At 39.0% G+C, this 22,582-nt stretch overlaps 1 protein-coding gene across 2 annotated transcripts in view; it reads right to left on the minus strand.

The window, feature by feature from the left end:
* Positions 1–22,582, minus strand: part of PDE4C (phosphodiesterase 4C) — a 499,380-nt gene that overhangs the window by 307,611 nt on the left and 169,187 nt on the right. The window contains exon 1 of one of the 2 annotated variants that reach the window (XM_053702947.1): positions 1,557–2,163. The exons of the other annotated variant lie outside the window; for it this stretch is intronic. Coding sequence (XP_053558922.1) covers positions 1,557–1,603 — 47 coding nt within the window. The 5' untranslated portion in view covers positions 1,604–2,163. Of the gene's footprint in view, positions 1–1,556; positions 2,164–22,582 lie in introns of those variants that run through there. 2 annotated transcript variants of the gene reach the window in all.

Here is a 22,582-nt window from a genome sequence, read left to right on the forward strand (position 1 = left end):
TGGATAATCTCTGTGACAAATGTTTCTTCTGGAATACACACTAAACCACAGATAACCAAATGAGTGAATATATTAACAATACAGATTCTTCAGTACACACCGTAATACTTAACAGAAAATATTATTATTACACAGATCATTTACAGATAAAAGGATAATGAGCTTCATTCTTAAACTACTGATGACCTCAATAAATATTTAAACAAACTGCCCCTAAACAAATCATCTATTGCACAAAGATGATGAGATATTTTGCAACCAGCACTTATTACTACAGTTCCTGTTCAAGCATGCTGCAATTTTGCATGAAGCATTTTAGAAACTATTTCAGCAATTTATTTATAAGAAAACTGTTATCTATATTTTTAAACCTTCCTTTAATGTACACACACATGTGCTCACACACACAGACACATGTACACACCAACATATGCACACACACAAAAACACATATGCACATACACACACACATATGCACAAATAAGCACTCACACACAAACACATACGCACCTACACACATGCACATACACACACACATATGCACAAATACGCACTCACACACAAACACATATGCACCTACACACATGCACATACATACACACACGTACACACACATATGCACAAATACGCACTCACACAAAAAGACATATGCACCTACACACATGCACATATATACACACATATATGCACAAATACGCACTCACACACAAACACATATGCACCTACACACATGCACATACATACACACACGTACACACACATATGCACAAATACGCACTCACACAAAAACACATATGCACATACACACACACATATGCACAAATACGCACTCACACACAAACACATATGCACCTACACACATGCACATACATACACACACATATGCACAAATACGCACTCACACGCAAACACATATGCACCTACACACATGCACATACATACACACACATATGCACAAATACGCACTCACACACAAACACATATGCACCTACACACATGCACATACATACACACACGTACACACACATATGCACAAATACGCACTCACACAAAAACACATATGCACCTACACACATGCACATACATACACACACGTACACACACATATGCACAAATACGTACTCACACAAAAACACATATGCACATACACACACACATATGCACAAATACGCACTCACACGCAAACACATATGCACCTACACACATGCACATACATACACACACATATGCACAAATACGCACTCACACACAAACACATATGCACCTACACACATGCACATACATACACACGTACACACATATGCACACATACGCACTCACACACAAACACATAGGCACATGCATGTGCACACACAAACATATCATATTCCCATATCAGACTTCTGTTAATTACATTCTTCCATTATTTAAACCATGTTTAATTAAGACTTACACAAAAGTATCTGCTTATATCTGAATACTGTGGAGGAGATGAAAAACAAGACAAAAAAAATGATTTTGTCTCTTTCTTATATCATCCTCTATGAAAACAATTTAGTGAATGTGTTGGTACCTACCCGATACAAGAATGTCTTCTGATTGGAGACCTTGTGTATGTGAACATTCTCTGCTGACACTGCTGTACAGGTGAGTTTGTAGGAGCTGCGGGTGGTCACAACAATACATTATGTATAATTCCTGCGATGAACCATGTTTGATAATCCAAATTTGTGGAGAGTGAAAACATAAATTGAACCTCTCTTCTACACTTCACGTTCTACTGTCCCATCACAACACAATAGGCAATATCCTAAGCACTGCAACTAAAAACAGTTGTGCAGAACGAACTTTAGAAAGTGAGCAACAATACAAACATTCTTTAGTTGTGTTTGTTAAAAAAGAATCTTCTAAAAAATGATTTGACTCACTTGTTAGTGATCTGCACAAACAGAAAACTGTCATGTAATTCCAATACATATCATCCACTGGGTTTTTGGTTGTTTTTTTGTTTTGTTTTTTCAGAGCAGGAGATAAAATCTTTTACAGTTTTTATCCAGTACATGCAACTCCTTCCTCTCCATCAGCTGCCCTTTTGTACGGTAATTAAAATGGTGTTTTGTTTCTACAATCAGTGGCTGGTACAAAGCCCTTTCTGTATGTAATCTTCAAACTGGGACTATCCATATTCACCCCCCTTAACACTCCCACTGGGTAAGGCTAATTTACACACAGATCCTAATGTGCCCTCCCATTTACACTCCAGCTCCCCCCCCCCTCCCCTCCACTCTCTTTGAATAGTGTCCTACAAGCTCAGTTACAACTTGACACTGCAGGAAAAAAATTCTAATCTTCCTTTCCTGGGGCAACTGAATTGTCGTTGGAGCAAGTTTCAGCAAATCCCCTTCAAAAAACAAATAGAACAATAGGCTAAAGGAGTCATCTTTACCTCTGTATCAGTATGTCAGACTTTAATAAGAAGAGGGGGAAAATAATTCCATGGTTAAAGTGTTATTAAACAGTAAATAAATGCTACATAATAATGTATTAAAAATAAAGATTAGTTTAAGAATAATATAGATGTATTTTTTTAATTATATTAGCTGTTTAAATAATTATCCTCATTTAGGGATTTACCTAAATTTTAACATGGTGAATTAAGAAAAACAACAATTTTAAAAGTTTGAACTTTTTTTTATTACAATCTCAAAAATATATGTAGTTATAAAACATACTTTGTACAGAACAAAATTACCAAAGCTCTCAAGGAACTATGGCTGCTAAAATATTAATTTGTGATCCTTCGTTTTAGTTAATTAACCGCTAGATTTAGAGTTCTGCGGCCAAAGGGGTGCGTTAGCTACGCTTGCTTTTTTTCTCCCGCACCTTTTAAATACCGCTGGTATTTAGAGTTCACAGAAGGGCTGCGTTAGGCTCCAAAAAGGGAGCATATAGCATAATTTACCGCCACTGCAACTCTAAATACCAGCGGTGCTTACGGACGCGGCCAACATCAAAATCGTGCTCATGCACGATTCCCCCATAGGAAACAATGGGGCCGTTTGAGCTGAAAAAAAACCTAATACCTACAAAAAAGCAGCGTTCAGCTCCTAACGCAGCCCATTGTTTCCTATGGGGAAACACTTCCTAAGTCTGCACCTAACACCCTAACATGTACCCCGAGTCTAAACACCCCTAACCTTACACTTATTAACCCCTAATCTGCCGCCCCCACTATCGCTGACCCCTGCATATTTTTTAACCCCTAATCTGCCGCTCCGTACACCGTCGCAACCTACGTTATCCCTATGTACCCCTAATCTGCTGCCCCTAACACCACCGACCCCTATATTATATTTATTACCCCCTAATCTGCCCCCCCCAACGTCGCCGCCACCTACCTACAATTATTAACCCCTAATCTGCCGACCAGGCCTCACCGCTACTATAATAAAGTTATTAACCCCTAATCCGCCTCACTCCCGCCTCAATAACCCCATAATAAATAGTATTAACCCCTAATCTGCCCTCCCTAACATCACCGACACCTAACTTCAAGTATTAACCCCTAATCTGCCGACCAGACCTCACCGCTACTCTATTAAATTTATTAACCCCTAAAGCTAAGTTTAACCCTAACACTAACACCCCCCTAAGTTAAATATAATTTTTATCTAACGAAATAAAATAAATCTTATTAAATAAATTATTCCTATTTAAAGCTAAATACTTACCTGTAAAATAAACCCTAATATAGCTACAATATAAATTATAATTATATTGTAGCTATTTTAGGATTAATATTTATTTTACAGGCAACTTTGTATTTATTTTAACCAGGTACAATAGCTATTAAATAGTTAATAACTATTTAATAGCTACCTAGTTAAAATAATTACAAAATTACCTGTAAAATAAATCCTAACCTAAGTTACAATTAAACCTAACACTACACTATCAATAAATTAATTAAATAAAATACCTACAATTATCTACAATTAAACCTAACACTACACTATCAATAAATTAATTACATACAAATACCTACAAATAAATACAATTAAATAAACTAACTAAAGTACAAAAAATAAAAAAAGAACTAAGTTACAAAAAATAAAAAAATAAGTTACAAACATTAGAAAAAGATTACAACAATTTTAAGCTAATTACACCTACTCTAAGCCCCCTAATAAAATAACAAAGCCCCCCAAAATAAAAAAATGCCCTACCCTATTCTAAAATAAAAATAGAAAAGCTCTTTTACCTTACCAGCCCTTAAAAGGGCCTTTTGCGGGGCATTCCCCAAAGAATTCAGCTCTTTTGCCTGTAAAAAAAAAACATACAATACCCCCCCCAAACATTACAACCCACCATCCACATACCCCTAATCTAACCCAAACCCCCCTTAAATAAACCTAACACTAAGCCCCTGAAGATCTCCCTACCTTGAGTCATCTTCACCCAACCGGGCACCAATGGGCCAAAAGAAGACATCCGGAGCGGCAGAAGTCTTCATCCTATCCGGGCAGAAGAGTACATCCGGACCAGTAGACATCTTCATCCAAGCGGCATCTTCTATCTTCATCCATCCGGAGCGGAGCCATCTTCTTCCAGCCGACGCGGATCCATCCTCTTCTACCGCCGCCTACTTGCCGAATGACGGTTCCTTTAAATGACGTCATCCAAGATGGCGTCCCTCGAATTCCGATTGGCTGATAGGATTCTATCAGCCAATCGGAATTAAGGTAGGAAAATTCTGATTGGCTGATGGAATCAGCCAATCAGATTGAGCTCGCATTCTATTGGCTGTTCCGATCAGCCAATAGAATGCGAGCTCAATCTGATTGGATCAGCCAATCGGATTGAACTTGAATCTGATTGGCTGATTCCATCAGCCAATCAGAATTTTCCTACCTTAATTCCGATTGGCTGATAGAAGCCTATCAGCCAATCGGAATTTGAGCGACGCCATCTTGGATGACGTCATTTAAAGGAACCGTCATTCGGCGAGTAGGCGTCGGTAGAAGAGGATGGATCCGCGTCGGCTGGAAGAAGATGGCTCCGCTCCGGATGGATGAAGATAGAAGATGCTGCTTGGATGAAGATGTCTACCGGTCCGGATGTCCTCTTCTGCCTGAATAGGATGAAGACTTCTGCGGCTCCGGATGTCTTCGTTTGGTCCATCGGTGCCCGGTTGGGTGAAGACGACTCAAGGTAGGGAGATCTTCAGGGGCTTAGTGTTAGGTTTATTTAAGGGGGGATTGGGTTAGATTAGGGGTATGTGGGTGGTGGGTTGTAATGTTGGGGGGGTATTGTATGTTTTTTTTTACAGGCAAAAGAGCTGAATTCTTTGGGGCATGCCCCGCAAAAGGCCCTTTTAAGGGCTGGTAAGGTAAAAGAGCTTTTCTATTTTTATTTTAGAATAGGGTAGGGCATTTTTTTATTTTGGGGGGCTTTGTTATTTTATTAGGGGGCTTAGAGTAGGTGTAATTAGCTTAAAATTGTTGTAATCTTTTTCTAATGTTTGTAACTTATTTTTTTATTTTTTGTAACTTAGTTCTTTTTTTATTTTTTGTACTTTAGTTAGTTTATTTAATTGTATTTATTTGTAGGTATTTGTATGTAATTAATTTATTGATAGTGTAGTGTTAGGTTTAATTGTAGATAATTGTAGGTATTTTATTTAATTAATTTATTGATAGTGTAGTGTTTAATTGTAACTTAGGTTAGGATTTATTTTACAGGTAATTTTGTAATTATTTTAACTAGGTAGCTATTAAATAGTTATTAACTATTTAATAGCTATTGTACCTGGTTAAAATAAATACAAAGTTGCCTGTAAAATAAATATTAATCCTAAAATAGCTACAACGTAATTATTATTTATATTGTAGCTATATTAGGGTTTATTTTACAGGTAAGTATTTAGCTTTAAATAGGAATAATTTATTTAATAAGATTTATTTTGTTAGATAAAAATTATATTTAACTTAGGGGGGTGTTAGTGTTAGGGTTAGACTTAGCTTTAGGGGTTAATAAATTTATTAGAGTAGCGGTGAGGTCCGGTCGGCAGATTAGGGGTTAATACTTGAAGTTAGGTGTCGGTGATGTTAGGGAGGGCAGATTAGGGGTTAATACTATTTATTATAGGGTTATTGAGGCGGATTAGGGGTTAATAACTTTATTATAGTAGCATTGAGGTCCGGTCGGCAGATTAGGGGTTAAGTGTAGGTAGGTGGTGGCGGCGACGTTGGGGGTGGCAGATTAGGGGTTAATAAATATAATATAGGGGTCGGCGGAGTTAGGGGCAGCAGATTAGGGGTACATAGGGATAACGTAGGTGGCGGCGGTGTTCGGTCGGCAGATTAGGGGTTAAAACATTTTATTAGAGTGGCGGCGATGTGGGGGGGCCTCGGTTTAGGGGTACATAGGTAGTTTATGGGTGTTAGTGTACTTTAGAGCACAGTAGTTAAGAGCTTTATAAACCCGCGTTAGCCCATAAAGCTCTTAACTCCTGGCTTTTCTCTGCGGCTGGAGTCTTGTCGTTAGATTTCTAACGCTCACTTCAGCCAAGACTCTAAATACCGCTAGAAAGCGTTAGAAAGATCCCATTGAAAATATAGGATACACAAATGGCGTAGGGGGATCTGCGGTATGGAAAAGTTGCGGCTGCAAAGTGAGCGTTAGACCCTTTCCTGACTGACTCTAAATACCAGCGGGCGGCCAAAACCAGCGTTAGGAGCCCCTAACGCTGGTTTTGACGGCTAACACCAAACTCTAAATCTAGGTGTTTGGGTGTTAAGATTTTTAAAACTTCTGATTTATTAGTCACATTTTAACAATAATAATATTTTAGTCCTCGTGAAATCTAATTTGCTCTCCTTTTACTATTTATCAAAGGTCTTCAAAATTTGATTACTTGGTTCATTAAGAATTTTTTGCTTCTCATTTTAGAATTTTCAATGGAAATTAAACTTATAATTCTCAGCAAAATGTTTAATTATGTGAAATGAAAAAACAAACAAACAGAAGTGCACTTATTTATGTTCTTTGCTTTTCCTGAAATTGAAATCTGAAAATTGTAGGTTTCCACTGATTCCAGAGAGCCTGGAGTACAATTCTGTACCCTGATACTCCTACATACTGCACAGAAGATAAGTTAAACACAGGATGCTTACTAATGGGGATATCTATGCACAGTAAACCAATGCACATTTTGCAAATATAAATAATGACATAAATAAAAATGGTAGTTATAAATGTTTTTAAAACATATAGGGCTAGATTACGAGTGGAGCGCAATATTTGTGCTCCACTCAATAATACCAGCGCACGTAAATGTGTGCTGGTACAATTCATGCAGTGATGGGCAGCAATAATATATATATGTATATGAATATATACATATATATTTATGTGTTTATATGTTTATATACACATATTAACATAGATATATATTTATAGTAAAAACACAGCCCCCCATTGACTCCTATGTAAAGGCACATTTTTTCCCAAACACCCCACATCCCCTCACTTTAATCCCTTATAACTGCTTTGTGCAGTTTTTTTTTTTTAAATGCTCATCTTTATTTTTATTTTAAACTACTGTCCTCTTATTTTGGGTGCAATTTTTTCTGAGGGCATATTTATCAAGCTCTGTACGGAGTTTGATGCCCCGTGTTTCTGGCGAGCCTTCAGGCTCGCCAGAAACGCAAGTTATGAAGCAGCAGTCTAAAGACCGCTGCTCCATAACCTGTCCGCCTGCTCTGAGGTGGCAGACAGAAATTGTCAGAAAGCAACCCGATCGAATACAATCGGGTTGATTGACACCCCCTGCTAGTGTCCGATTTACTAGAATTGCTGGAGCAATGACTAAACCCGAGAGCGTATGCTGTCGGCATTTATCTATGTGCAGTGGACGTGATCCACAATATCGGATCATGTCCGCTTGAACAATGATAATTCGGCCTCCAATATCTAGTTAATTGCGTTAGCGCTAAGTGAAACTGCGAACTCGCAGGAGCATTAACCAGCCACTTGTAATGGCTGGTTATTTAACGTGCACCTGTAGATGGGCAAATTTGCCCCTTTATGGGTGCACGTTAAGATATTGCTCCACTCATAATCTAGTCCTTAATTTGTCTGCATATCTTGTGTAATGCAGTGACTAATTTCTGATGCATATAAAAAAGTGACTTTTTATCTGCTTTATTTAGTGTAATGTTCTGCATTTATAGCATGACAATAATTTTCTGTTTAACGTTTCTTTACAATCTAGGTTCGTTGGGGCACACCCTTCTGCCTACTGCATTATTTTCTAATATTATTAACATAAAATCTTTTTACAAATTATAGCATTTTAAATTTTAAATCTGTTTATTTCACTAACCCTTTTCTTATAATTAGAATTTTTTAGCTTATAAAAATAGAAATAAATGTTATATAGTCTAGAAAAAAAACCCCACTACAATCTAGTACAAATAGAATAAAGATCTCATCTAAATGACTAATTCTACTGTCACTTTAATAAATGTCTAAAGCTCATAACTGAACCAACCCATAATCCCAGACTATTCCCAGGTAACCCCTCCATTACACCTTGGCACAGGTTAAAATATCATATGTTAGAAGTTGGAGGTGTATACAATATATATGCAATATTACACAACCTGTGCAGCTCTGACGCTATAACATGTGGGGTACAAAACATTGACCATAAAGCATCAAGGAGTCTGGGGGTAGAGTTGTGGAGCTGACAAAAAATAAAATTAAAATAAATATAACGCTAATAAAATTACTTTGATGTCTCTTTCAGCACCAACAGACTTCTGCATAATTTAAACATTTTCAATATCTTTGAAGGGGCATGATGAAAATTAAACTGCCATGTTTTGGACAGATCATGCAATATTGTGAGTCTTTTCAGTTTACTTCTTTTATTAAATGTATTTAATTCAATTTGTATTTTTGTTTTTAAAGCAAACATAGGTAGACACAGGAGCAGCAATGCTTTACTGAGAGCTAGCTGGTGATTGGTGGCTACACATATGTCTCTTGTCACTGGCTCCCAGTAAGTTATTGCTGCTCTGGAGCTGACTTTAACTGTATTTTTAATCTCTTTGCAGGGTTTAAACACATAGTTGCAGGCAAACAATAGAGCAATAATCAAATGCTCAACTCATTAGAGAATGTTTATTATTTTGCACTTTTATGTCTGTTAAAGTGAAATGTGCATAGTTTGCAGTCATGTTATGTTTAGTTTGATGGTTTAAATCAATTTGAGTCAAAGAGGAAACACAGGCCTCCATACTAATGGTATGCAATAAAATAAAATGACTCTGGCCTTGTGTAATAGAAGAGAACAAGGATAAAAAGAACCTGTAATCTCTAGTTTTAGGCAGAGGTAAGTGGGAAATTGCCTTTAAAAGGAATCAGTAATTATATGACTTGTATGGGCTGTATTGCCAGTTTGTGAGTTTGTACAGAGAAACATGCCGACTGAGCCTTATCACACAGAGATAAGGAGATAACTGTCTATACTTTACGGCAGACAACATGGATCACCATAGCATGCAATAAACAGTTGCAAAGTATTGTAAAGTGATTTACTGCAGCACTTCCTGGCAGCCAATAGTTCAAAAGATACAAAATTATTATAAACGCTAATAAATTATTATCTTTATAAATCCTTTTATAAAGTCATTGAAAACTGTATTAATTTATAAGCAATTGACTAATTTCCTTGGTCACAAATCAGAATCCTTAGTTTCCGCATATATTTTCCTTTTACTCATTCTGTCAAGATTTTTTTTTTTTTTTTTTTAAAGTTTTTATTGAGGTTTCAATTGTCAATACAATGAAATAAAATGCAGGGTCAAGATACATAAGTGATCATATCGCACAAAGTTTACATGTCGCTGGTTAATAAACTAATAATAAAGACAGGCCTATTAGAGACACAAACTTTTGTATAACATACAAGAAACTAAAACAAAGCAGATCACAAGTGCCCTAATAAGACAATATTTGATAAAACATTATCAGTGGTATATATAACTAAATAAAATAAACATGAGTGACCCAAATAAACTGCAAACCTCTAATTAAATGTATTTGGTACTTACACCACCTTAGTACAACAAGCCAATAGCGGAGGTGGGTATCTAATGATATGGGGCCACTTTTGGACCCTCTAGGGAAGGAATATGTGTAATTGTAACACTAATGATAAGTAAGAGAAAAAAAAAAGGGGGGAGCTAAGGAGACTGTGGGGATTGGAGGTGAGCTAAACAGGTTAATGCCAACTTGCTTCCGGCTGAACCTACTTAAATAGAAGCCCGTAGATGAATAGTTAGACCCCCAAGTAAGAATAAGGACTTATGAACCTGTAAAATATGGGTTTTACTAGTGGGGGAGAAGGGAAGGACTGAGAAAGGCCTCTGTGGGAAATAAAATATAGCAATTACCTATTATTTAACCTTTATTGTATCTAAGAATACTTAGTGGCATGCCAAATAACATACGGATTAATGTAGTGACAAACTGCTCAATATTCTTCTTCCATACTAGGAATAGTGGGCCCTAGCACCACGGCCGCTAGCACCAAGGCCACCAATAAACAAACTTAAAATGCACTAATGTATTCAGCATTAAAAAGGAAAAACAGTCATATTATCATTACATTCGGGCGTGAGCAAGCCACAGGTTACACACTGTTATCAAGGTTAGCAAAATATAGGCCAAGGAATAGATCAACATATATTAAAACAGAGATGTCCTTTCTTATCCCAGTAGATCCTTGGGTAATATAGAGCTGGAACTAATTGGCAAGGGCTAAGACCTATAAAAGCATATGTACCCTGTAAGGGAAGGTGGTGTAACTGGTAGGAATATAAACTGAACTTTAAGTTCCCATCCCTTTAAATAAAACTATGGTAAGGCCAGAGGTAGGATAAGGCCAGGGGTAGAATAAGATATGGCAATTCTATTATACTTATAACAAAACAAGGAAAATTATTTGTCACTGTTCTTAGAGAGATAAGTCTCAAAGTCACCAAAGATTCTAGCCCACTCCCATCCTCAGGCTTTGTAAGAGTATATGGCTGCCAGTAGAGGTGGAATATAGAAGATGCAGAAAAATGTAGCAGGACAACTGCCGCCGTATACTTAACTCAAGAGTACGGGACAAAACTATCTGCAATCGCCATATTCCAATTTTCCCTGTTTGTGTGTCGGGAGCAGTAGAGGCCATACAGAAAAAGCCAACAGCGTGAGCTCCCTGCAGGGACCCATCTCCGGGAGGCGGCATCAGCAAAATCAAGTCCGCCACTACTTGGAGCTGTGGGTCACAACTCTCAATGGCCTCCACAGCTGACTCGGCGAGCAACTCAGCTTGACAGTGCTCCGGTATGTCGGATCCGATCTGGAAAGGCCGTTCCTCACTTCCTGCAGTACAGATGGAGTCCACTTTGCCTTCTCCTTCTGTGGTAATCCGAGCAGCGGGGCTGCGCTCCATCTCAGCCCCTGTAAGCGAAGTGTGTTGGATGTTCCCCGGGTAAGTTACATCCACTGTGTGCCGGTGAGGGTCAATGATGGCGGTCTGATCTAGCAGCCTTTCCGTAGCAGGTCCTCGTTCAGGAGGTAAGTCCCAGATAGTTAAGGCTGTAGTTGGTGATTGCGGCTTCCGAGTGATGAGGCCACATTCCGCTCTGAGAGCATTCCAGCTATCTTGGAATATTACATTGAGACTTTCAAGGTGCGCAGCAAGCAGCGTCTCCACCTCCTGTAGCAGTAGCCCAGCAGACTCCATTTTGATAAAGCAGCGTATAGTTGCCGTGTAATGGTGTACTCCTTTCTGTACTTCTGGCAAACTAGTGAGTCCAAGTAGTCACCTCCCTGCGTTCGTAGAAAAATCCCAGTTTGTTTCCCCACAGTTCCTATTTGTGCAGTTACCAGAACTGCTCTACCCGGATAACCGGGGGGGGGGTGTCAGAGAGAGAATAGTATGGCCGCCGCCTTCCCTCTAACAGTCCAGACTTGGGCTTCTGAAGAGGCAAACCTGTCAAAAATTATATCGATCAAAACAGCAATATGTCCTAAGTCTGAATTTGGAGGTTGTTAGAGCAAATGGGTCAAATAGCCTCCGATAATCGGCGGATTATTCTGATGACATGCAGAGCTCCAAGTATTGCAGCCGTTCATGGCTGCCGCCCGGACACGCCCCCCTCTGTCAAGATTTTAATTGTAACGCTTTCCTGTGATAAAACTCAAAAAAACTTAAATTATGCTTACCTGATAATTTTATTTTCTTCTGACGGGAAGAGTCCACTGCTGCATTCATTACTTTTGGGTATCCAGAACCTGGCCACCAGGAGGAGGCAAAGACACCCCAGCCAAAGGCTTAAATACCTCCCCCACTTCCCTCGTCCCCCAGTCATTCTGCCAAGGGAACTAGGAACAGTAGGAGAAATATCAGGTGAAAAAGTTGCCAGAAGAGCAATAAATACGGCCGCCCCATAGATTAAATGCGGGCGGGGAGCTGTGGACTCTTCTCGTCAGAAAAAAAGAAAATTATCAGGTAAGCATAATTTAAGTTTTTCTTCTTAAAACGGGAAGAGTCCACAGCTGCATTCATTACATTTGGGAAAACAATACCCAAGCTATAGAGGACACTGAATGCAATCAAAGGGCGGGTACAGAAGGCGGCCCCTTCGAAGAGCACCACAGCCTGAAATTACCCAACACCCAATAAAAAACTGTATCACTAGAAAACAAGGGGTAAAAACCGGAAAAGACCAAGTAACTGCCCATCAGTTAAATAACCTGCAAAGCCGTGCTAGAGACCACTCATAATCCCTAGAGTCCACTGAGCACAAAGGCCTCCGAGGAGCCAAGTCCCGCGGCTCTCGGCTCCAGCGAAACATACACCCGACTCGAAGGAAGAGAACCTCCCTCTACCCCCGAAGGGAAGAACAGAGGACCCAATAAGAGATCCAAAGGACCACCAACAAGGTCAGAAAAAACCATCAAAAAGACTAAAGCGAACACAAGGTTGCTACAAGACCGTCCAGAGAAATTAACTCCCCAGAAGGACAAGGACCAGAGAGTAACTCCACACCCAAGAAAGAGCGATCACGAGGAACAGCAAAGGTCCACCCTCAGATCCATAACACAACACCATATAACTTACAGTGCCCCAAGGAATCCGCAAGCTCCCCACTGTACCATAGTATAGCCGACACAACCGTTAAGCTAGACAAACAAGCTAGACAAACATAGGTAGGGTAACTGTCTTAGCAGATAAAAAAGGCTCTCCGTTAGAACACAGAGCCACCTCTGAACAAGAACTCTCGAGGCCCAGTCTCAAGGCAGCAAAGCTGACCCTAAGCCATTGTGGGACATGGTCCATCCCACAGAGAAATGTAAAAAAATATCGGCAACAACTCCCATCCAGGAAGAATCCGGACCCTAGAAGAGCGTCCAACACCAGCAGCAAATGCAACCGGTGGAGGAATGGACACCGAGAACTTCCCACCGAAGGTAGGAGAATGGAATCAACTGAAAGTACACGGTCAACAGAGCCGACAGATTTCCGACCCCCACTCCGACTTAAGGACCCAGTCCAAAAGGCTGACAATGACCGAATACAGAGAATACAAAATTCTCCAAAGCAGACCTCGGGAAGAGAAAGGAGGGGCCTAAGAGGAAAACAAAACCCCTTGGAGAACAACTCTGACCGATACTTAAATCTGGCATGTTACAATGAAGCCATGACAGAAAAACTACGTGCTCGGGTTCCAGGACCCTTAACACAGCTTCCTTCCCAAAAGAAGGAACAATCCTAAAAAGGAAGATAAGGCACTACAGCGACCTAGTACCAGAATCTGGCCCCATGACCCCTCGGAACGACTAGATAAGGACCCTCGGGGCCTCAACGGATACTGTGATACTTCTAAAATCTCCCCAAAGGAGGGCAAACGCAAGAAACCGCATCCCCAACCATAGGCATGGACAAGAGGATGTAGAGAAATGGTAAAAACCATACCAATTGATAAGAGACTATTTGGCCATTATCGCCAGCTCAGTTAATACAAACAACTACAAGCCCACACCAAGGTGTAATAGCTGCCCTTGATGACAATTGTAGGATCCCGCCTGAGAGACAGTATTACTAATCGTCAGGCAGTTACCAAATCTCCCCTTAGAGACACAACTGATCCCCCTGAAGGGACAAGCGGATGTTCCAAAACCTAAGGGTTGAAACTAAACCGCTCAGGACCGAATCCAGAATCAGGACCCCGAAATCTCAGGCAAGAGACATGGTCATAAACCAGACCCCCAGAGCCGGGACCGGCCGAATGTTCTAACCCCCCGAGGAACCATCAAATTGCCTCATACGGAGGAGTGCACCCTGGACAGTGCATCCCACATTCCAATGTCCATGGATTAAATTTTTGATTGCGATTTTTGGTGAACAATTTTATTACGATTTTTGATGCACCTTAACAATATAAGTCCCAGCGTCATCCCAGTAAAGGAGACCGGCGAAACGCGTCATGCCTGGCTCTCTATAAACCAGCGTTCTTACCTGTGCTTCGGTCCTGGAAAAGCTGATTAATCGTAGTCCCCATAATTCTCCATATGATAAGAGGACGGTAAATACCAAATGATGACCTTTTTAAAGAGTGTCGGCAAGTGCATGTAAGTCCAGTGCTCTTGGGCATCTGGAAGCCATCATGGTTAGATCTGTGTATTTTCATGTGGAATCCAGTTTTGACAAGCATGAAGAGGAATGATTAAGGACCTGCCGCAGTATATGGTTTTTATAACCCTGGAAGGAGAGTGTTGTTATCAATTTAGCTCCAAACAGTGACTGATGGGATATATGTCAACTGTTGCTTCCCAGGAGTAATTTCATTCTGGAGAGCGTATTTTACAATTGACGTGCTCTAGTGACACAATGACTGGTGGTTATCTTGCTATGAGTATACATTGTCCTTCTTTACCTAGTTTAAGGTTATTTTCCAGGATTGAATGCGTTTTAACTTTTTTGTATTGTTTGATTTTAGTGTTTATGGAATGGATTAAAGGGGTTTAACAAACTCTTTCTATTAGGAACATGAGTGCAGCCTTGTCATTCTTTGACATGGTTGTGTGCACCCAATTGTGTGTATTTTTTTTAATACAATTTTGTCCTGCATATTTATGTGTGAATGGTTTAATTATTCATTTTGTATAATTTTAATTTACAATTTTCATTGTGCACTTTTGTACTGTATGTATCTCAAACACATACGAAAATGCAGTATACGCCCCTTAGCGAGACTCCCTGTTTCAGGGTAAAAAGTGGCTTTAGATTATTCCACCAGGGAACTAGAAGGACTGGTGAGCATTCTTAAAGAATTTCACCAACCCAGCCAGCCCAGACCTTAAGATAATTGGGCCCTATGCAGGTGAAGCATAGAGATGTTTCCCTGCACTGCCTACACTGAAGTGGTTAAAAGAATATTAAAGGGACGCTAAATGCTTTGAGATAGTAATATAAAATGTTTAATTATTGTATTAAACAAACTCTGCAATATACTTTAATTATTTATTTTGACTCTTTTTCCAATAATTGAACTCTGAAAATTGTTGTTTTTTTCACTTCCACTCAGTCATATTGGAACCTAGATTTTGCCCTTATCTATATCTTCTCCTGAGTGAATTTTGAGCATTATATTGCAATGTAGATGTCTCCCCTTCACATCCAGAACCCTGTATAAAAAGTTAAAATAGCTCTAAAGCTAAAACGCGACTTTCTAAAATTGTTTGAGTGCCTCACAGTACTGACAAGATGTCTTAGATCCCAAGGGCCCAATTCTCTAAAGCTCTCCTGTCTGATGAGATGATCTAAGAATTGTCGTCAGTACTGTGAAGTCCTTCAGTGAATTCTAGAAGGGCAAACTTTATCTTGAGGGCTGCATATCTCGCTAAGCTGGGTTTTGGATGTGAAGAAGAGACATCGATATTACAATATACTGCTCAAAACACAGTTTTTTCATGATTTCTCTCCACGTCAGCAAATGTTTTTGATAAGCAGGTCCTAAGGCTGTGAGCATGAGCAACTCATTAGCGTACTTGTAGAAAATAGACAAAAATTTAAATATTTACTTATGGTTGGTTCTACTTGTTTTAATTAATTTGGGACTAGTAACCCCTGTTTGTGTCTGCGTGTACTGACAAACATTCCCCTTGCTTTATCTTTGCTAGCAATGGTGACACATTGCAGGGTAAGCTGTAAAATATCACTACTGTTAGCACCATTATTATGAAATGTTTCCTTATCCCCATCTTCAGTTCACAAATCTTGTTCACTATCACTTCCAATTTTGTTCTGAACTCCTCTTTTTTTTTACATAAAAGTACATTCATCAAGCAGCAGGTGGACAAGTTCTTAAGCAGAGAACCTGTCTGCTTACATTCGTCACTTGCAATGAAGCACTGCGCGACAAAATGTAAGTTTGCACAAGAGCTCTCTTGTGCAGTCCCCGCCTCCTGCTCTCATGTAAACAATTGCATAGAGCAGGGCATGCTAATTACTCCAGATGAGCAAGTTTGGATTTACTGATCTCCACCATCTCTAATCTGCTTCTTAAAAGGAAATTCCAGTCGAAATTGAAATGCACATAGATGAATTACATCCTTTAAAAGAAACATATTTGCAATGTACATGCATACATTAGCAAAAATGCTTCTAGTAAAAGTTATCACTGTTTTTCTGTTAACATTTTTCTCTGCATGTGCATGTGAGGCATAGCTAGATATTCTCAGTGCACCAGCATTTTAAATACAGCAGCTGCTCAGATCATCAGTGGGGCTTGCAACATGTGAGCAAATAACAAATTGAGTCATTACCAGATGGTACAAGCACCTTAGGCTCTCTGAGCAAGTGCTGTGTCTAAAATGCTGGTGCACAGTGCATACCTAAATACACTTTTGAAACAGCTGTAGCTTTTATCAGAAGAATTTTTGCTAATTCATGTATATTACAAAAAATTTCTATTCAAAACTGAAATGCATCCAAGCTGCGATTCCAACTTAAAACATTTTTCCCAAAGTAGCTCTCTGTAATTCGATAAATAAAAATAGTAACTTATGTATGTGGCATTGCTACACTTTATTTACACTACATACAGTGAGATTTGATTTCCATTTAAAAAAAAAATATATTTAAATTGAAATAAAACCCAAATACAATTCCCTATAAAATGATGTATAGTGAGAATTCTTTACAGTGTATTTTTATTATTTATTTTGCCTTCTTTATCCAGGAATTTAAAATGTTCATTTATGATTAGTAAAATACTTTGCAATAAACTTCCATTATTATTATTTTTTGCTCCATTTTTCTGTAATTTAACTCTGAAAATTGTGGGTTTTCAAGTCCAGAGAACAGGAAGTGCATTCTGCAGACTTCAAACGCATAGCCCTGTTACATTCTACACAGTAATTGTCGGACTATTCATGTAACTAATTTATAACTGTCCCTTACTAGCCTCAGCAAAGGAGATAAGATAACATTATCTAGATAACAACGTGAAGGTGCCCATTGATTTATGGACACTAAATATTTACACTCATTTCTTTAATATTTTAAAAACTAATATCATTTAAAAAAACACATATATATTATTCTTAGGCTAATATTTGCATTGAACAGAATTAGTGTGTAGTGTCCATTTAAACGGACATTATACACTCATTTTCATATAACTGCATGTAATAGACACTACTATAAAGAATAATATGCACAGATACTGATATAAAAATCCAGTATAAAACTGTTTAAAAACTTACTTAGAAGCTGTCAGTTTAGCTCTGTTGTAAAGGTAGCTGGAAAGCCCACTGCAAGTGGCAAATAAGACACTACCCCCCTCCCCCTTCTTTTGCATATGAAAAGATCCTTTACACAAACAGGAGCAAGCTGGAGAAGGTAGCTGACGGTATTCTCATAAAACTTTGGGGCTTGGTTAGGAGTCTGAAAATCAGAGCAATGGTATTTAAAAATAAACAAAACTATACATTTATCTAAAAAAAAAACTTTATGGGCTATATAAATAGATCATCTACAAAACATTTGTGCAAAGAAAAAATGAGTGTATAATGTCCCTTTAAGTCTAAAAAAAATAATGTTTGTCCACTGCCTATAAGAGGCTGAAGTGTATACTCTGAACTAACCCTGCTGCACTCTACACAGTGATGACTTGATCTGTGTAAAAGTTCATTTATACTGTATGTGCCATTTATTGGACAAGTATGTCTCTAGCCTGCAAAAGATTGCAAATTAAAAGACAGTTAACTCAAGGTGTTTACTGTCATAACTCATTTATTTTGCATGGTGACTTTTAGAAATTAACTGTTTAGTTGTTGATGTATACTATAGATGTAAACAAATGTGTCTAATATCCCTTTAAATAACTAGTTTATGGAAAATAAACAAGTGTGTTCTATAAAATGACCATGCATGCAAATTAGCACTCACAATGCCATTTGTTTGGTTTTGGGTTATGTAAAGCAGTGTTTTTCAACCAGTGTGCCGTGGCACACTAGTGTGCTGTGAGAGATCCTCAGGTGTGCCGCGGCAGACTGACAACAGTGTGACATATTTTTTAAATTTTGCTTGTTTTTTACTCTGGGACGTTTTTTTATTTTGAGTGAGATGATGACTGAGGATAACTGCAGAGGCAGCTCGCCTCCCCGACCCGTGTTCACACTTGGAAGGAACCCCCACAACACGTGCCTAGTGCCGGCTCTACAAGCAGCACCACGCGACACTTCAATACCCCATGCATGCTGGCACAGCTTTGCTCCTCCTCCAGAACAACATACCATGCTCCACATATAATCTTGTGCTCCACAGATAACACTTTTCCTAGTGCGGGGGTGTCCCTCTTTCAAATTTTGAAATATTGGGAGGTATGTGACAGGCTCATCAGGCATCATTTACAACCATGACATATTGACATTCATTCACAGACAATCATTATGATTGTTTGTGAATGAATGTCAATATGTCATGTATAGTTTGTAGGAGGCATGGCATGACAGCACAGTACAGTGTGTGTGTGTAACTGTATATATATATATATATGTATATATATATATATATATATATATATATATATATATATATATATATATATATATATATATATATGCTGTATTAGGCTACAATGTGTGATTTTGTAAAATCTTGGGATGGTGGTGTGCCGCAGGATTTTTAAATGTAAAAAAGTGTGCCACGGCAAAAAAAAGGTTGAAAATCACTGATGTAAAGTAACACTTATAGTACTATATAGTATATTTACTATATATATATATATATATATATATATATATATATATATATATATATATATATATATATATATATATATATATATATATATATATATATATATATAGTACTATATTGCATTTTTTGTCCACTAATCCAGTTACAAAGTAAAATACCCCTGTTCTTTTTGCGTTAGTTAGGATGTGTGAGACACAATGAGGTCATATGTATGAAGAGAACAGTGGAGCAATTCTAAAAAACAATATAGGTTTCTTATGTGGTAAAGAAAAATGTGCCCTAGTTTACAAGAAACATTTGTTATACATAGATTTCAGCTGTTTTGTATTAGGGTTGTCTGACTCTTACCTTTCTAATCATGTCCCACTAAATCAGTCAGGGCATGAGCATTCCTAAACAAAATCCTTTGTCTAAAAATGGAATGTACAGATCTCACAGCAGTTGCAGAAAATGAGGTGTTAAATATTTTGTGTTCTATCGCTACAATTGACAATGTATTTGGTGTGAGAGTAGTGGGGCCTCTTTTGGGAACGGGACCTGCAGGAACCTTGCACACAGCTGCACTGAAATTGTAAATATGCCTCTGAAACAAGGTGCCTGACAAAAACATGTCTGCCAGCGTGACAATAAGGGCTATGTATAGGTTCCATAGGTAAACTTCCCAAACAAAACTTCTAATATGGCAAGCCAATATTTATAATTCATATTTATCTGTAATATATATGTGCAGTAGCACTAACAGGGCTCAAGATATTGTGCTGCCTAGATCTGAAAATGAAATTACCCCCCCCCCCGAAGTAACATTACTCATTAGCATATTAACCTACTAGCCTGACCGCTGACCTTGCTAAGCCTGCCTACCTGCATGCAACCCATGATTATGCACAAATGTGCAACAAGTAAGAAGGAAGCTATGGAAGAGATGCACTTGTCCTATCTTTAATGTCACCCTGACCGGTTCTGTATCTTTGAGCATGATAAGGTTATGCTGCTGGAAGACAGCGACTTCCCCTACAGAGACAGAAGACAGTAGTGCTCTTGGTCTGACAGTGACTGACTCAGTCACTGAAGTGCTGCTTTATGTCAAGTGCTGCCTGGTTCCGTTGGACCCACTTGGTCCCATGGTTGAACCGGTCCTGAGCAAATAGTAGACATAATATTAAGTTGACCAGACGTCCCTTTTTTTTAAGGGACAGTCTTGAATTTGGTCATTCTGTCCTAATTTTTAAAGGACTAAGGCAGCTATACAGTTCCCGGATTGTCCTGAATTTACCAAAATGGGTTTCCTGTCCCTTGTCCCATTGTGTAAATGACAAAAACAGAATTTATGTTTACCTGATAAATTACTTTCTCCAACGGTGTGTCCGGTCCACGGCGTCATCCTTACTTGTGGGATATTCTCCTCCCCAACAGGAAATGGCAAAGAGCCCAGCAAAGCTGGTCACATGATCCCTCCTAGGCTCCGCCTTCCCCAGTCATTCGACCGACGTAAAGGAGGAATATTTGCATAGGAGAAATCATATGATACCGTGGTGACTGTAGTTAAAGAAAATAAATCATCAGACCTGATTAAAAAACCAGGGCGGGCCGTGGACCGGACACACCGTTGGAGAAAGTAATTTATCAGGTAAACATAAATTCTGTTTTCTCCAACATAGGTGTGTCCGGTCCACGGCGTCATCCTTACTTGTGGGAACCAATACCAAAGCTTTAGGACACGGATGATGGGAGGGAGCAAATCAGGTCACCTAGATGGAAGGCACCACGGTTTGCAAAACCTTTCTCCCAAAAATAGCCTCAGAAGAAGCAAAAGTATCAAATTTGTAAAATTTGGTAAAAGTGTGCAGTGAAGACCAAGTCGCTGCCTTACATATCTGATCAACAGAAGCCTCGTTCTTAAAGGCCCATGTGGAAGCCACGGCCCTAGTGGAATGAGCTGTGATTCTTTCAGGAGGCTGCCGTCCGGCAGTCTCATAAGCCAATCTTATGATGCTTTTAAGCCAAAAAGATAGAGAGGTAGAAGTTGCTTTTTGACCTCTCCTTTTACCAGAATAAACAACAAACAAGGAAGATGTTTGTCTGAAATCCTTTGTAGCATCTAAATAGAATTTTAGAGCACGGACAACGTCCAAATTGTGTAACAAACGTTCCTTCTATGAAACTGGATTCGGACACAAAGAAGGTACAACTATCTCCTGGTTAATATTTTAGTTGGAAACAACCTTCGGAAGAAAACCAGGCTCAGTACGTAAAAACCACCTTATCTGCATGGACCAGATAGGGCGGAGAACACTGCAGAGCAGATAACTCAGAAACTCTTCTAGCGGAAGAAATTGCAACCTAAAACAAAACTTTCCAAGATAATAACTTAATATCTATGGAATGTAAGGGTTCAAACGGAACCCCTTGAAGAACTGAAAGAACTAGATTAAGACTCCAGGGAAGAGTCAAAGGTCTGTAAACAGGCTTGATTCTAACCAGAGCCTTAACAAACGCTTAAACGTCTGGCACAGCTGCCAGCCTTTTGTGAAGTAAAACAGATAAAGCAGAGATCTGTCCCTTCAGAGAACTCGCAGAAAATCCTTTCTCCAAACCTTCTTGTAGAAAGGAAAGAATCTTAGGAATTCTTATCTTGTTCCATGGGAATCCTTTAGATTCACACCAACAGATATATTTTTTCCATATATTATGGTAAATTTTTCTAGTTACAGGCTTTCTAGCCTGAATAAGAGTATATATTACAGAATCTGAAAACCCACGCTTTGATAAAATCAAGCGTTCAAACTCCAAGCAGTCAGTTGGAGGAAAACCAGATTCGGATGTTCGAATGGACCCTGAATAAGAAGGTCCTGTCTCAAAGGTAGCTTCCATGGTGGAGCCGATGACACATTCACCAGGTCTGCATACCAAGTCCTGCGTGGCCACACAGGAACTATCAAGGTCACCGAAGCCCTCTCCAGATTGATCCTGGCTACCAGCCTGGGAATGAGAGGAAACGGTGGGAATACATAAGCTAGGTTGAAGATCCAAGGTGCTACTATTGTATCCAATAGAGTCGCCTTGGGATCCCTGGATTTGGACCCGTAACAAGGGACCATGAAGTTCTGACGAGAGGCCATCAGAACCAAGTCTGGAATGCCCCATAATTGAGTTATTTGGGCAAAGATTTCCAGATGGTTGATATATGTAACAGTCGTCATGATGACTGATTGAAACCTTATGAATTTGGCCTTTGCTAGTCGAGGCCAGGCCTTGAGAGCATTGAATATC

The sequence above is a fragment of the Bombina bombina genome, chromosome 2 (assembly GCF_027579735.1).
Source record: "Bombina bombina isolate aBomBom1 chromosome 2, aBomBom1.pri, whole genome shotgun sequence".
NCBI classification, from domain to species: domain Eukaryota; kingdom Metazoa; phylum Chordata; class Amphibia; order Anura; family Bombinatoridae; genus Bombina; species Bombina bombina.